General features: G+C 36.5%; 1 protein-coding gene across 1 annotated transcript in view; it reads left to right on the forward strand.

Moving 5' to 3' along the window:
• Nucleotides 1-17,078, forward strand: part of LOC120858073 (apomucin-like) — an 81,858-nt gene extending 64,780 nt beyond the window's left edge. The window contains 12 exon segments of the mRNA XM_040233942.1: nucleotides 52-105; nucleotides 2,273-2,330; nucleotides 2,813-2,865; nucleotides 3,035-3,082; nucleotides 4,583-4,612; nucleotides 11,032-11,063; nucleotides 11,152-11,314; nucleotides 11,855-11,892; nucleotides 14,252-14,362; nucleotides 15,304-15,343; nucleotides 15,965-16,073; nucleotides 16,710-17,078. Coding sequence (XP_040089876.1) covers nucleotides 52-105; nucleotides 2,273-2,330; nucleotides 2,813-2,865; nucleotides 3,035-3,082; nucleotides 4,583-4,612; nucleotides 11,032-11,063; nucleotides 11,152-11,314; nucleotides 11,855-11,892; nucleotides 14,252-14,362; nucleotides 15,304-15,343; nucleotides 15,965-16,073; nucleotides 16,710-16,893 — 920 coding nt within the window. The 3' untranslated portion in view covers nucleotides 16,894-17,078.
• The last annotated feature ends 372 nt before the right edge of the window (nucleotides 17,079-17,450 follow it).

The raw sequence follows: 17,450 nt of genomic DNA on the forward strand, positions 1-17,450 counted from the left end.
TAGCAATAGAAGCTATGTCTGATATGAAGTGTCCCTCATTTGTCTTTGCAGGTACTGCTGTGGTATCAAGCAGAGTTACTGGTATCTCAGAAAGTTCCAGCCCAGGTAATGGAAATAACTCTAATGAAGTTAACATGTTCAACATTCTTTTCCCCTTTAATACTCAAGTGTTTCAGAAAAGGAATATTCATGTCTATCAATATTAAACTTGAAGTGTAAAAGAAAAATGGTATCAGATGGAGTTAAACAGCAAAGAAAACTTTAAGATCATGAAACAGAAGTCAAGAGCATTGCAGTAGGGTTGAATTTTGAATTTAACTTTGCTGAAATAAAGAGTTCTTAAATTCTGGGGTGAACTAGTAGAAAAGTACTGGAGACAGTAGGGGAGAGGTTGGTCCATGTGATTAGTCAATCTTTGTTTGCTAACTGGTGCTCAAAGAATGAAGTTAGTCTCCTACCTTCCCACAGTGACAGGAAGATATGGGTGCTATTTTCTGTTGCTTTTTTTTTTTACAATATTGTATTAGTTTAAGATATACAGCATAGTGCATCAGTATTTTCATAGATTATACTCTCTTTAAAATTATTGCAAAATAATGACTGTATTCCCTAAATGTATCAATATAATATTTACTTATTGCTTATCTATATTACATATAGTAGTTTGTATTTGTTAATGCCCCATCCCTATCGTGTCCTTTTCCTCTCTTTCCCCACTAGTATCCACTAATTTGTTCTGTACCTCTGTGAGTCTGTTTCTATTTTGCTATATGCATTTTGTTTGTTTTATTTGTTAGATTCCACATATAAGTGATGCCACATATAGTGTTGGTCTTTGCATGATATATTTCAGTAAGCATAGTACTCTTTACATTCGTCCACATTGTTGCAAATGGCTGAATTTCATTCTTTTTTGGCAGAGTAATATTCCAGTGTAAATATATTCTACATCTTCTTTATAGTATTCTATTATATGTGTGTGTATATATATATAAAATTGTATATATATACATATATATGTACCCATATATTATTTTCTACATCTTCTTTATCCATTCATCTGTTGATGGGCACTTAGTTTGTTTCCCTATCTTGGCTATTGTAAATAATACTGCTATGTACACTGGGGTGCATGTATCTTTTTGAACTAGAGTTTTTATTTTTGTTTGAATATACATCCAGGAGTGGAATTATGGGGGCATATGGTAGTTCTGGCTTCCCAGTTTTGTCCATATGGTAGCTTTGGCTTCTTTAGTGATAAAGAAACTGCCTGCCAATGCAGGAGATGTAAGAGATGTGGGTTCAATCCCTGGGTCAGGAAGATCCCATGGAGTAGGGCATGGCAACCCATTCCAGTATTTTTGCCTGGAGAATCCCATGAATAGAGGAGACTGGCAGGCCCCAGTTCAAAGCGTCACAAAGAGTCAGATATGACTTAAGTGACTTAGCATGCACACATGAGATTAAAGACCTAAATGTAAGACCTGAAACCATAAAACTCTTAGAAGAGAACATAGGTAGAACACTCTCACATAAACCATAGCAATGTTTTTTGGATCTGTTTCCTAAAGCAAAAGCAAAAAAAAAAAAAAACAAACCATGAATAGGATTTAATTATACTTAAAAGCTTTTGCATATTAAAGGAAGCCATCAATAAAACAAAAAAAATCTTGAATAGCAGACAATATTTGTAAAAAATATGACTGACAAGAGGTTAATATTCAAAATATATAAACAGTTCATAAAACACTCCCCTCAAAATTAATACTAGACAGCTGGGAAAACAGGATATATGAAGCAAAATAGTTCAGTGTGAAAACAGCTTTTGTCACTAACAGAAGGGGACTCTTAAGTGATAGTTACCAGGGTCACAGTGAAGGGAAGTGTTAGTCACTCAGTCATGTCTGACTCTTTGCCATCCCGTGGACTGTAGCCTGCCAGGCTCCTCTGTCCATGGGATTCTCTAGGCAAGAATACTGGAATGGACTGCAATCCCCTTCTCCAGGGGATCCCAAGCCAGGGATCAAAACTGAGTCTCCAATTTTGCAGGAGATTCTTTACCATCTGAGACATGAAATACTCAATTCTTCTGTGAGCAAGGAGTTGCTGTGTTAGGGCCTACTATGTTTCAATAGCAAGAGAATGAACTGGCATTTGTAGGTGTGCTAGTACACTCCAGGTGCTTTGAGACTCTTGTTCTATGTGAAGATATCCTCAGATACACTCTTCTGCAACCAGAAAAAGTCCAGTGCTCTTTTCCTGTTCATTTTAGGTACCTCCAAGGAAGCATTTGAAACAACTACTGGTCCTGGAATTTCTACCACTGGTAAGTCAAATAAAAATAAATGAACTTTGCTTGGTGGCATCTCAGAAAAAAAGACAGCTTATCTGAAATTAAACTCTAGCTTTTATAGCTCCCTTTACTTACCACTTTTGCTCCTCTCTTAGCAGTCACTGCTTCAACAGGAGTCAAGGAACCCTCTGGTTCTGGAATGTAAACAGACAAACACTAGAAATACAAACTCTTCAATGATCAATGTGCCTGTGATTTTATATAGGGAGTTGAATTTGGGAGAGAAGAGTGGTGGGAAAGAAACAGGCAAAAAAGACTGGGAAGATTATTCTACATTTCCTTATGAAATATGACTTGAATTTTACCTAGGGATTTTTTTTTTTTCCTCCAGGATTTTTTGGGTTAGGCTTTTACCAGAACTCCTTACTGGAAGTTATGACCTTGAAATCTCTGATAATGAGATTATGAAATGTTCAAGAATTTAAAATTCCTGAAAATTTTAATATTTCCTTCTGTAAGCTCCACTTCAAAGTCAAATAGAATCACAACAAGCCCCAGAATATCTTACCCATGTAAAATGAAATAACCCAAAGGCACTGGCATGAACTGTCTCTTCCACATGAAGCTTTCCTTAAGCATGAATGTGTGTGATCATTTGTGCAGGCATACACACAGAAGCTTGATAGTGTACATGCTCTCTAATAAATAAAATGACAGCACTATCCTTTTGTTTCTCCTCAGAAACCACTGTTGTAGCAACAGGAGAACAAGAAACTGAAAATAAGACAGGTCAGTGTTGGAAAAGTACTAATTTCCTTGTCACTTATTCAACTAACATTTCCTTTAACCTTATATTTGCTCGACTCTAGCAGCCCTTGCCATTTTATTACTTTGTATGTGTTGGTGGGGGAGATTATTATGGGCACAGATACTATAGTTTCAGGGTATTTAATGCTACTCAAACAATGCACAACAATTATGGTCCTGGGAATATATTGAGACTGTTAATTTCTGTTTGCTAGTTGGTAGGGCTGAGTGAAGACATCAGAGAAGAGATGACTGCATTTAATATTGGCTAGAGTGAGGAGGGAATTCTTGCCATATGGCACTTGAAAAGACAGAGACATAAGACAGCATGAGGGACTTCAGGAATTAACCAGGTATTGGTATTGTCTGTATGAGTTTCAGGGAAAAAATGAGATTAGAAAGCTGAGCAGAGGAATGCTTATAAAGGACTTTATTTCCAAACTTAAATGAGACTTTCCTCATAATAAATGGGGTCACCTTAAGGATTTTGTTAAGAGGATGATATGATCAGATAAGTCTTAGAAAAATTACTCTGATAGAAATGTGAAGATTATAAGACTGTATTTTTTTTATTGCTTCTATTACAAATTTCTCCAATGAACTTGGAATTCTGGGTAGGGAAATTTTTCTGCTATGTTTATGCTTAAAGATAATTTCTCTCTCCTGTTGCGGGTTTCTGTTAATCTGCTAAATATTTATAATTGGGAATTAACCTAGTCTCCCTTAGTAAAGAGAAGCATTTTTTGCCCCAAACTTACACATCTTTAATTAATTTACTTTCTGTTTTTCTGTACCTATTAGTTTTGAGGGTCCTTTTACTTGAACCTGGAGAAACTTAAAAATTTATCCCAAATATTCTGTTGCTCATAGTTCAGCCTTCTGCTCGGTAGATAGAATAAAAATATTAATCTGATTTTTAGCAGTTTGAAAATAGAACATGAAATTTATGAGTGGATTGTTGGGTTGAGCAAACTTTCTGACATGGGAAGCCTCAAAAAAAGTTAGAAGTTTAAAGTATTTGGCAGGATTGGAGATAGAACAAGATTAAAATATTATAAGTCAAAAAGAACATACAAATTCTTAGAGTATTAATACCAGGTAACACATAATATGTTTGTTTTATTTATATACATAGAATATTATATGCTTTTTATATTGTTATCCTTTTCTTTATTTGATTATTTTATTATCCTATTTATCAGAACTGTCTATCAAGAAATTTTGAAGAGAAATTTACTTTGATTCTCATTCCTCCTTTTGATTCTCATATTTCCTTCCCACTGACATTTGAGATCTAAAGGAAACACTCTCTAATGGTAAAATATCAAATGCCATAAGGAGTAGAAAGGGAAGATTGATGGGAATATGTCTGCCTATAAGAGTAGCAATGTGGCCATGTATTTTCAGTAATAGACAACTATATTTACTCCAAACTTTTACAAAAACTTGAGAGATTAATATGAGGTGTCTGTTTTTACACAGGATGTCCAACATCTCTTTCACCACCTCCAGGTAAGAATACCTTCACTTGAAAATCAAATCATTCTACATTAATGATTCATCTTGTAAATCAAGCTTCAGAGGTCATACCAATAAAAGTCACTAGCTAAGGAAGTGTTATAGAATAGGAAAACTTGAAGTGGATGAATTTGGCTTTTATTCACCAAATAGTGAATAAATGTCTGTTTCATCACACGCAAACTAATAAAGCCAAACCAGACAAATGTATTTTGTCTCTTAGTCAAAATAGAATTTACTTATACAATAAAGTGTTTCATGTAACTATGTGATATCCTGATTGAAATATTGCTTTTTATTTTTTAAACTAGATAATTCCAGCTATTTTTGAGGACCGAATTTTAGCAACAAAAATTAGGGGTAATCAGAATTTAATAATTTTAGCAGACATTGAGTTTCTCTAAAATTATTAAGCCAATGTGGTATGCTTTCTAGTAAGTGGTGAAATTACAAAAAATATCATTTTCTAATATTAGCATACAGTGGGAGAAAGGATATTTTCAATGAAACAATTTTCATATAAGGCTGAAAATAAATTTCACAGTGAAATATGTGACCTATGTATTATATAGACAACACATGCTATGTGTTACACATTTTACATATATTGTATCCTTTGGAAGGATTCTCAAGTATTTCATTAGAGAACTGGAATTTGAGAACACTAAGTAAGCTAGTTTAGGGTATATACATCAAAGAAGAGAGACAAGGTTGAGATGATAGACTGGAGACATGTTATGGCAACCTGAGAAGCCAGAATGCTAAAATAAAATATTTAGTTTACAGAACTATAAGAAGTGTCTAATCAAGGCAATGATGAGATGAAAAGTAGCTTTAGGAAAACTATCCTACCTCTGACATAGAGAATTTACTGGATCAAGAAGAGGTCTGAGTCAGAGCAACCCATAAGAAAGCCAGTTATGTCAGACCAAAAAAAGTAAGGTCCTAGAATAGTATTATCATAAGTAAAACCAGGAAAGGAAGGGATTCAAGTGAGGATAAAGATACAAGATTTTGCAGAAGGTTCAATGCCAAACGATGAGAAGGGAAACAATTAAGATGACTTCTAAGTTTTAGGCTTAAGTAATTAAAAGAATAGTTTAGGCCTTAATAGGAGATGGGCTTCCCTGGTGGCTCAGATGGTAAAGAATCTGCCTGCAATGTAGGAGACCTGGGTTCAATCCCTGTGGTGGGAAGATCCCCTGGAGAAGGGAATGGCAACCCACTTCAGTGTTCTTGCCATGGACAGAGGAGCCTGGTGGGCTCAAAGAGTTGAACAAGACTGAGTGACTAACACTTTCACTTTAATAGGAGGTGGCCAATTTAGAAGAAAAACTGGTTTTGAGGGAAATATGATTTAATCTGTTTTGTGCACATTGAGTTTGAGGTTCCTTAAAATCTGCTGGGATGCTGTTTATTAAGCTGAGGGAGATCTGGGTCCATAGGCCACAAGAGATGTCTGTTCAGAAGTTTGAGAGTATTCACTTGACACTTGGCACAACAGAACCTTGTGCACTAGGACCAAGGAGGAACAGTGACCCCACAGGAGACTTGCCTGTGGGTGTCCGGGAGTCTCCAGCAAAGGTGTGGGCCAGCGGTGGCCTGCTGCAGGACTGGGGGCACAGTCTGTAGCAGTACATGCATGGGATCTCCTGAGGGAAGTCACCATTATCTTCATTACCTCCACCATAGTTTAAGTGTTAATTGCTCAGTCATGCCTGACTCTTTGTGACCCCATGGATTGCAACCAACCAGGCTCCTTGTCCATGAGATTTTCCAGGAAAGGACACTGGAGTGGGTTGCCATTTCCTTCTCCAAGGGATCTTCCTAACCCAGGGATCCCAGGTCTCCTGCACTGCAGGCAGATTCTTTACCAACTGAGCTACAAGGGAAGCCCACCATAGTTTGGCCCCATGTAAACAGCAGAGAGGGAACACGACTCCACCCATCAACAGAAAATTGGATTAAAGATTTGCTGAGCATGGCCCCACCCATCAAAACAAGATCCAGTATCCCCCTTAGTCAGTCTATCCCATCAGGAAACTTCCATAAGCCTCTTATCCTTCTCCATCTGAGGGCAGACAGGCTGAAAACCACAATCACAGAAAACTAACCAATCTAATCACATGGACCACAGCCTTGTCTAAATCAATGAAACTATGAGCTTCTGCCTTATAGGGCCACCCAAGACAGATAGGTCATGGTGGTGAGTTCTGACAAAATGTGGTCCACTGGAGAAGGGAATAGAAAAAACTTCAGTATTCCTGCCTTGAAAACCCCATGAATAATATGAAAACACAAAAAGGACACTGAAAGATGAACTCCCCAGGCCGATAGGTGCCCAATATGCTACTGGAGATCAGTGGAGAAATAACTCCAGAAAGAATGAAGAGACGGAGCCAAAGCAAAAGCAGCACCCAGTTGTGGATGTGACTTGTGATGGAAGCAAGGTCCAAGACTGTAAAGAGCAATATTGTATTCAGTTGAGTTGCTCAGTCGTATCCGACCTCTTTGCAACACCATGAATCGCAGCACACCAGGCCTCCCTGTCCATCACCATCTCCCGGAGTTCACTCAGACTCACATCCATCTAGTCTGTGATGCCATCCAGCCATCTCATCCTTGGTCGTCCCCTTCTTCTCTGGCCCCCAATCCCTCCCAGCATCAAAGTCTTTTCCAATGAGTCAACTCTTCACATGAGGTGGCCAAAGTACTGGAGTTTCAGCTTTGGCGCTCAGCCTTCTTCACAGTCCAACTCTCACATCCATACATGACCACAGGAAAAACCATAGCCTTGACTAGACGGACCTTAGTCGGCAAAGTAATGTCTCTGCTTTTGAATATACTATCTAGGTTGGTCATAACTTTTCTTCCAAGGAGTAAGCGTCTTTTAATTTCATGGCTGCAATCACCATCTGCAGTGATTTTGGAGCCCCCAGAAATAAAGTCTGACACTGTTTCCACTGTTTCCCCATCTATTTCCCATGAAGTGATGGGACTGGATGCCATGATCTTTGTTTTCTGAATGTTGAGCTTTAAGCCAACTTTTTCGCTCTCCTCTTTCACTTTCAACAGAATGTTAGGTGCATGAATCAAGGCAAATTGGAAGTTATCAAAAAAGAGATAGCAAGAGTGAATGTCAAAATTTTAGGAATCAGAGAACCAAAATGGACTAAAATGGGTGAATTTAACTCAGATGACCATTATATCTACTACTATGGGCAAGAATCCCTTAGAAGAAATGGAGTAGCCATCATAGTCAACAAGAGAGTCCAAAATGCAGTACTTGGATGCAGTCTCAAAAATGACAGAGTGATCTCTGTTCATTTCCAAGACAACCCATTTAATATCATGGTAATCCAAGTCTATGCCCCAACCAGTAATGCTGAAGAAGCTGAAGTTGAACGATTCTATGAAAACCTACAAGACCTTCTAGAATTAACACCCAAATAAGAAGTCCTTTTCATTATAGGGGACTGGAATGCAACAGTAGGAAGTCAAGAAACACCTAGAGTAACAGACAAATTTGGCCTTGGAGCACAGACTGAAGCAGGGCAAAGGCTAATAGAGTTTTGTCAAGAGAATGCACTGGTCATAGCAAACACCCTCTTCCAACAACACAAGAGAAGACTCTACACATGGACATCACTAGATGGTCAACACTGAAATCAGATTGATTATATTCTTTGCAGCCAAAGATGTAGAGCTCTATACAGTCAGCAAAAATAAGACCAGGAGCTGACTGTGGCTCAGATCATGAACTCCTTATTGCCAAATTCAGACTTAAATTGAAGAAAGTAGGGAAAACAGCTAGACCATTCAGGTATGACCTAAATCAAATCCCTTATGGTTATACAGTGAAAGTGAGAAATAGATTTAAGGGACTAGATCTGATAAACAGAGTGCCTGATGAACTATGGACAGAGGTTCGTGACACTGTACAGGAGACAGGGATCAAGACCATCCCCAAGAAAAAGAAATACAAAAATGCAAAATGGCTGTCTGGGGAGGCCTTACAAATAGCTGTGAAAAGAAGAGAAGCAAAAAGCAAAGGAGAAAAGGAAAGATATAAGCATCTGAATGCAGAGTTCCAAAAAATAGCAAGGAGAGATAAGAAAGCCTTCCTCAGTGATCAATGCAAAGGAATAGAGGAAAACAACAGAATGGGAAAGACTGTAGATCTCTTCAAGAAAATTAGAGATACCAAGGGAACATTTCATGTAAAGATGTGCTCAATAAAGGACAGAAATGGTATGGACCTAACAGAAGAAGAAGATATTAAGAGGTGGCAAGAATACGCAGAAGAACTGTACAAAAAAGATCTTCATGACCCAGATAATCATGATGGTGTGACCACTCACCTAGAGTTAGACATCCTGGAATGCAAAGTCAAGTGGCCTTAGGAAGCATCACTATGAACAAAGCTAGTGGAGGTGATGGAATTCCAGGTGAGCTATTTCAAATCCTGAAAGATGATGCTGTGGAAGTGCTATATTCAATATGCCAGCAGATCTGAAAAACTCAGCAGTGGCCATAGGACTGGAAAAGGTCAGTTTTCATTCCAATCTGAAAGAAAGGCAATGCCAAATAATACTCAAACTACCACACAATTGCACTCATCTCACATGCTAGTAAAGTAATGCTCAAAATTCTCCAAGCAAGGCTTCAGCAATACATGAACTATGAATTTCCTGATGTTCAAGATGGCTTTGAAAAGGCAGAGGAACCAGAGATCAAATTGCCAACATCTGCTGGATCTTCGAAAAAGCAAGAGTTCCAGAAAAATGTCTATTTCTGCTTAATTGACTATGCCAAAGCCTTTGACTGTGTGGATCACAATAAACTGTGGAAAATTCTTCAAGAGATGGGAATACCAGATCACCTGACCTGCCTCTTGAGAAATCTGTATGCAGGTCAAGAAGAAACAGTTAGAACTGGACATGGAACAACAGACTGGTTCCAAATCAGGAAAGGAGTACGTCAAGGCTGTATATTGTCACCCTGCTTGCTTAACTTATATGCAGGGTACATCATGAGATATGCTGTGTTGGATGAAGCACAAGGTGGAATCAAGATGCTGGGAGAAATATCAATAACCTCAGATATGCAGATGACACCACCTATGGCAGAAAGTGAAGAAGAACTAAAGAAACTCTTGATGAAAGTAAAAGAGGAGCTTGAAAAAGTTGGCTTAAAGCTCACATTCAGCAAACAAAGATCATGGCATCCAATCCCATCACTTCATGGCAAATAGATGGAGAAACAGTGGAAACAGTGGCAGACTTTATTGTGGGGAGGCTCCAAAATCACTGCAGATGGTGACTGCAGCCATGAAATAAAAAGATACTTACTCCTTTGAAAAAATGTTATGACCAACCTAGACAGCAGAGATGTTACTTTTCCAAGTAAGGTTCATCTAGTCAAGGCTATGGTTTTTCCAGTAAGTCATGTATGGATGTGAGAGTTGGACTATAAAGAAAAATGAGCGCCGAAGAATTGATGCTTTTGAACTGTGGTGTTGGAGAAGACTCTTGAGAGTCCCTTGGACTGCAAGGAGATCCAACCAGTCCATCCTTAAGGAAATCAGTCCTAAATATTCATTGGAAAGACTGATGTTGAAGCTGAAACTCCAATATTTTGGCCACCTGATGTGAAGAGCTGACTCATTTGAAAAGACCCTGATGCTGGGAAAGACTGAAGGCCAAAGTAGAAGGTGACTACAGAGCATGAGATGGCATCACCGACTCAAGGGACATGAGATTGAGTAATTTCCACGAGTTGGTGATGGACAGGGAAGGCTGGTGTGCTGCAGTCCATGGGGTTGCAAAGAGGCGGACACGAATGAGCGACTGAACTGAACTGAACTTGACATTTATTGGATGCTGTAAAGATGGAGAAAAGTATCAGGGGGAAAGAATAGAGACAAAATGAGAGGGATGAGAAAGATCTGCTATTAGAGAGGAATTTCTGAGTGTTCAGTCTGAAGGGGTAATATCTTCAAGGTGAGAGTTTTAAAATGTTAGCTATTACAGGGAACTTGAAGAACTGATAAAGAAACCTTTAGACTGATAATTATGAAGTCTTAGTGACTGGTAGGATTGTGAAGGCAGAAGTCAGAAAGTGAAACAAAAGGTGAACAGTAGCCATAGGTTTATTGACCACTGACAGGAGAGATCAAGATCTATCCTTTCTGAGGAGTGTAAAATTAGGAAATATACATGTGCTTGCTAGGGACAGTTTGCTCAAAGTAGGTGGATGTGATTGATTTACCTTAAGGCACCTTTCAACCCCTCACAATATATCTCTGAAATCCTAGTGCCAATTCAGGTTTGGTCAACCTGGTGGTTATCTACAAATAGCAGACAATTATATTTTGCCAAATTTAATTAGCATTTGTCATTTCATGCTAACAGCTTGTTATGGTCCACTGGGAGAAAAGAAGTCGGTAAGTACACAATTTGTCTCTACTTTAATACAAATTTGCTGTCATTCGCATGTTTGAATAGAAGTCTAAATTTGGATTGTATTTGTAGCCTGGAGACATATGGACTGCCAATTGCCACAAATGCACCTGTACTGATGCAGAGACTGTAGACTGTAAACTCAAGGAGTGTCCTTCTCCACCCACATGCAAACCTGCAGAGAGACTTGTAAAGTTCAAAGATAATGATACCTGCTGTGAAATTGGATACTGTGGTATGTATTCATAATACCTTGTTTTCTTTTCTACTTTATTTTTATTGAGACATAATCGACATAAAACAGTGTTAGTTTCAGGCACATAACATAATGATTCCATATATATATACTGCAAAGTGATCACCACAGTAAGTTTAATTAACACCACCTATAGTTACAATATTTTTCCTTGAAATGAGAGCTTTTAAGATCTACTTTCTTAGCAATATAATGCATTATTTGATTTGAATTGTTTTTACTTATTCATATATTCAAGAGATATTTATTGAGTTACTAATCTGAGTCAAATAGTTGATAGGTATGACAAATAACAATCAATATTTGCCTCTTAAAACTTACTATCTTTTGAGTAGGAGAAACCTAGAATTAACAGTTATGAATATAATCAGTAGATTAAAAGGAGATGATAGTGTTATGAAAAGAAACTTTATAATGTTGCCTTATTGACTGGTAAATATGATCTCCTATATAATTTCTGTTTTATAAATTAAAACTTATAATGTTTGTCTCAGGGTAAAATATGTATTTGTTTTTCAGAACCAAGAACATGTTTATTTAACAATAATGACTATGAGGTAAAGTTATTTCTACTTTAATATACTTTTACTATCATAATTAAGAATAAATGCAGAATCCCTCAGTATATAGGGAAAAAATCATACGTAATGGTGGAATAGAATCCATTCAGTTTTTACCCATATTCACTTCAAAAGAAAGGTCAAATGTAACACCTACCACAACTTGCTTCAAAGGGGGATAATATTCTTGGTCATTAATTTAACAACAGAGCTGTTGAACAGAATTTCCCAAGGGTTTCCCCAGGTGGAGAAGATATATAACATTCAAATCAATGAACAGAGTTAAACTGTAATTATAATCAGAAAGATGTAATGGCTGAATTGTCGGAGATCAAATAGGAAAAAATCAGAGCTCCATTATGAGGATATTACAACACAGTATATTCAGGGCTGATCTGACAACTGATTTGACATATTGGAAAGTAATTTAATTTTTTTAGAAAAAGTATCAGAAAGCCATAAAAAACAGATGATTCTCAAATTGATAATAATACATGTGAACTGGTGACACTAAATATTACAAGAACTAAATCTAGACTAAAATATGTGGTGTGTTCAGTTCAGTTCAGTTCAGTTCAGTCACTCAGTCGTGTCTGACTCATTGCTACCTGGTGAATCGCAGCACGCCAGGCCTCCCTGTTCATCACCATCTCCCGGAATTCACTCAGACTCGCGTCCATCGAGTCAGTGATGCCATCCAACCATCTCATCCTCTGTTGTCCCCTTCCCCTCCTGCCCCCAATTCCTCCCAGCATCAGAGTCTTTTCCAATGAGTCAACTCTTCACATGAGGTGGCCAAAGTACTGGGGTTTCCGCTTTAGCATCATTCCCTCCAAACAAATCCCAGGGCTGATCTCCTTCAGAATGGACTGGTTGGATCTCCTTGCAGTCCAAGGGACTCTCAAGAGTCTTCTCCAACACCACAGTTCAAAAGCATCAATTCTTTGGCGTTCAGCTTTCTTCACAGTCCAACTCTCACATCCATACATGACCACAGGAAAAATCATAGCCTTGACTAGACATCTCTGCTTTTGAATATGCTATCTAGGTTGGTCATAACTTTTCTTCCAAGGAGTAAGCGTCTTTTAATTTCATGGCTGCAATCACCATCTGCAGTGATTTTGGAGCCCCCCAAAATAAAGTCTGACACTGTTTCCACTGTTTCCCCATCTATTTCCCATGAAGTGATGGGACCGGATGCCATGATCTTTGTTTTCTGAATGTTGAGATTTAAGCCAAGTTTTTCACTCTCCTCTTTCACTTTCATCAAGAGGCTTTTTAGTTCCTCTTCACTTTCTGCCATAAGGGTGGTGTCATCTGCATATCTGAGGTTATTGGTATGTTAGAAAATACATAAAACAGAGCCTATAATTTAATAATAATTTAATTTGGTTAAAGTTAATTTAATAATTTACTTTGGGGCTTCCCTGATAAGTCAATTAGTAAAGAATCTCCCTGCAGTTCAGGAGACCCTGGTTAAATTCCTGGGTTGGGAAGATCCACTGGAGAAAGGTTAGGCTACCCACTCCAGTGTTCTTGGGCTTCCCTTGTGGCTCAGCTGGTAAAGAATCCACCTGCAATGCAGGAGTCCTGGGTTTGATCCCTGGGTCGGGAAGATCCCCTGAAGAAGGGAAAGGCTACCCACTCCAGTATTCTTGCCTAGAGAATTCCTAGGACTATATAGTCCATGGGGTCTCAAAGAATTGGACAGGACTGAGTGACTTTCACTTTACTTTGGTAACTCATTTCTTATACTCACATTTCTACTTGGGCTTCTTAAATTTTAGTTTCTAAAGGTGATCTGATGAAAATCTACGACAGTTTTGGAATACAAAATATGATGATATTTAAAGAAAAAAGCAAAATTATACCTCTAATCATTTACATGCAAAACAGTTGAAATAATAAAATTTGAGCTTACCTGAAAGTTCCCTTTGTGGTTTGAGGGCCTAATATAAATGGAATTTCCCAAACTGATGTTTGAATTTTGTATATAAAGTAATTATAAAGCAATCTGAGTAGCAATCTAGAGAGCTTTAAAAGCATAAAAACATAAGCAAAGGTAGAAGATGTTTTGTGGGATTTTTTTAAATCCTTGAAAAATATAGAACTACTGTAGATGAATCTTAATTTGAGGATTGAAAATCTTGACACATTCTGTGCCCTTAGTGAAGATCTTTGATTATTCATGGAAGTCTTTAACCTACTTTTTCTTACATGTTAATCTAATGGCTCAAAGTGTCTCTGGGAATTCACTAAACATTACAAATTGAAAAAATGTGCAGGACTTATTGTCAACCTGAAACAGAAATGAAGATCAATAATCATTAGTTCCCTCCTCCTCCCCACCTTCCAGGTTGGTGCTTCATTTGCTGACCCTAACAACCCGTGTATCTCTTACTCCTGCCACAACACTGGTTTCATTGCCGTGGTTCAAGACTGCCCGAAGCAGACCTGGTGTGCAGAAGTAAGTCATCTTCTTAAGTAATAATCAACAAGATTGACTTCTTATGATAAATATAAATACAACTAGTCTTATTCCTTATTTGTAAAAGGTTTTGCCTAGCAATAGACATAAATCTCTTACAGATTTCATTCCAGTTATGTCATCTACCTTTTGTTGCCAAGTATACTTTTCATATCAAATATGTATTTGCAGGCTCTATAAAACTTAATCTAGTGGTATTCTAGAATTAAGTTACTGTAGAAAGAGTGTTGCTATATTTTAAACAACAACAAAAAGCTAGTATTTTTCAAAGTCATGACTTCAGGTTAATAATTTTCTATAAAAGAACACATTTTAAAATAGAATCACATAAGTATGTAGAGTTCAGATTGCTCTTTGTGTCACAATTTTTATCCCCTGAAAATAAGATGAGGGTTTTGCATTAATGAATGCTTAAGCTTAAATTATTAAGGAAGTTTTAAATTTCACTAATTTTTTTCCTGAAAGTATAATTGATAACATAAAGTTTTACTTTAGACTGTCAACTTTGGATTTTAACATTTACTGAGTTTTTACTTCAGACAGTGATAAATTTGAGATTATAATAATGTAAGGTACAAATGTAGCTTGTGAGAAACTTAAGTGTTGAGTCATAATGTCATTATTAAAGTATACTTTTCAATTAAGAGAGGAGTATTGTTTTATTCTTGGGCATTTTATTTTAAAGAGGAATTTAGTTTAAGTGTTTTTCCATTTCTACCCACTGTTGAAAAGTTTGGTGTTAATAATCTCACTTTTATTACTATGCTTTCCTCTCTGTGCTGATTGGATCTGCGATCTGCATGTCTATCTGTTCCCTTCCTTCCTTTGTAATGTTATTTCAATAAGTTAACAAATGCTATATTATTTATAGAAAAATACAGGATTTTTTCAGTCATTTTCTTTTTCTCTGACTCCTATAGGAACACAGAGTCTATGATTCAACAAAATGTTGCTATACATGTAAGTAAAATTAAATTCCACATATGTGAGAAATGTAAACTGTTAACAAAAATTTAATGTTTCTTTAAAACAAAATGACAGATCATTAATACAAAGTCTCCTGGGTTTTTAACACAACCAGTAATCTAACCCATGTGTATACCGATGATTAATATAATGCATTATATTTTCTTACTCATGTTGGTTGCAACACTCTTTCAAGTAAAAACCAGTGATGTTTACAAGGGTGAAAATTTAATTTTCACGGAAATAGTTTTGTTTGCTCTCTTAACATTGGCAAGTTATATTGTAAATTGTTGTATTCGATCGTAAGGATGATCAGCAATGAGAAAATAGATGTGCGAAACAACCATCCCCCTATTTTTCCTCCCCTCCTCTTTCCTCCTTCCTCTTACCTTCTTCCCTTCCTTTTCCTTCCCCTTCTCCTATGATAGTAATAATATAATAATAATAACATTTATTGAGTATTACCTTGGTACTTTGTGCTGGGTGCTGAGATAGTCCCTCCATACCGTTGTGAAATATTTGTTATTATTCTCTACTTTATGATTAGGAAAATTGAGACTTAGCAATTGTTAATGTTAAACCTCATTTCTGACTCTGTTTTCCATTTACTTTTAGGTAAACCTAATTGCAGATCTTCATCCGTGAATGTGACTGTTAACTACAATGGTTGCAAGAAAAAAGTTGAGATGGCAAGATGCACAGGGGAATGCAAGAAAACCATCAAGTAAGTTTCTCTTTTTATACTGTATGTTAAGTTTGTAACATTGTGGAGAAAATTAAGCTTTGAAAACATTACATGGACAAATATTTACATGAGATCTAATTGTCAGGATCTGATTCAAATAAAATATTAATATCTACAAAATAAAATAAACATTTTAAATAGTAATTAGGCATTTTGAAGTTGTTTTCTACATAAGTCAGACATAATATGTTTATGGCAAATGTATTTTCATAAAATACACATAGATGTCAAGCAAATACTCTTGCTTTAAAGTGTTTTTAAAAATGTCACTTGCATTTTAAACATAGCATATATTACATGTTTTTCCTTTTGTATACTTTCACATGTAGATTAATATATGGAGAATAATAATTTGGTATTAAGTTGTATATTTTTAAAATGTTCTGTTTACATTTTTGTACCATATTGCTCTAACTATGAAATTGCAATCTTCACTTTTTTGGTCTTATATACCAATTACTATGAATCCATAGCAGAAATATACAATAAAGGCAAAGAATAAATTGTCTGGAAGACTTGCTAAATCACTTAAACAATTGGAATCTGAGCACTGATGTCAATTTATTTCAGAAAGCATTCTGAAAATATTTATTACTGAACTTTTTTTTCTTTTAGGTATGATTATGATATCTTTCAGCTGAAAAATTCATGCCTTTGCTGCCAAGAAGAAAACTATGAGTATAGGGAAATTGATCTTGACTGTCCTGATGGTGGTACAATACCTTATAGGTACAGGCATATCATTACATGTTCCTGTTTAGACATATGCCAACAGTCTATGACTTCAACAGTCAGTTAATAATAAATAGCCTTACCTTTCCTGTTGTAAAAGACCAGGTATTTATTTTATAAGTGAACAAAAATAATGACTAAATTGTGAAATAACTAAACATTTATATATTGCTCAAAAAGTGAGTTGTCATTATGAGGTCTTTTGTTCTTTGATTGACTGGATCTAAAAAATAAATACAACTTTGCAAGCAATTAGTGAATGTGTGTATTTATTTGGTAGCAATAAGAATTCTGGAAGTCAAGGAGAAACTGAGTCATGTCATGGCTCTCCAGTATATATGTCTTTTACTCTTCATCTGGATGAGGCCATTATCCTGTTTTGTTCCTTCACTTCATGGTTAAACTTATGAAAATGTGAATTTTATTCATCACCCCTTTCATCTATGACACCTCCCTCTGCTTAGGATACTGGTGACCTTCTTATGATTTTTTCCTGTAGGTTCTGATATCATTTTCACTCTTCCATTCTTGAAACATTTTTCTTGCAGTTTTTATGACATCATTTTTAATTAGCATTCCTATATTCTGTGGACACTTTCACTTTGCCAGTCTTTTAAATCTCAG

This window comes from Oryx dammah, unplaced genomic scaffold, assembly GCF_014754425.2.
Source record: "Oryx dammah isolate SB20612 unplaced genomic scaffold, SCBI_Odam_1.1 HiC_scaffold_29, whole genome shotgun sequence".
Classification (NCBI taxonomy): domain Eukaryota; kingdom Metazoa; phylum Chordata; class Mammalia; order Artiodactyla; family Bovidae; genus Oryx; species Oryx dammah.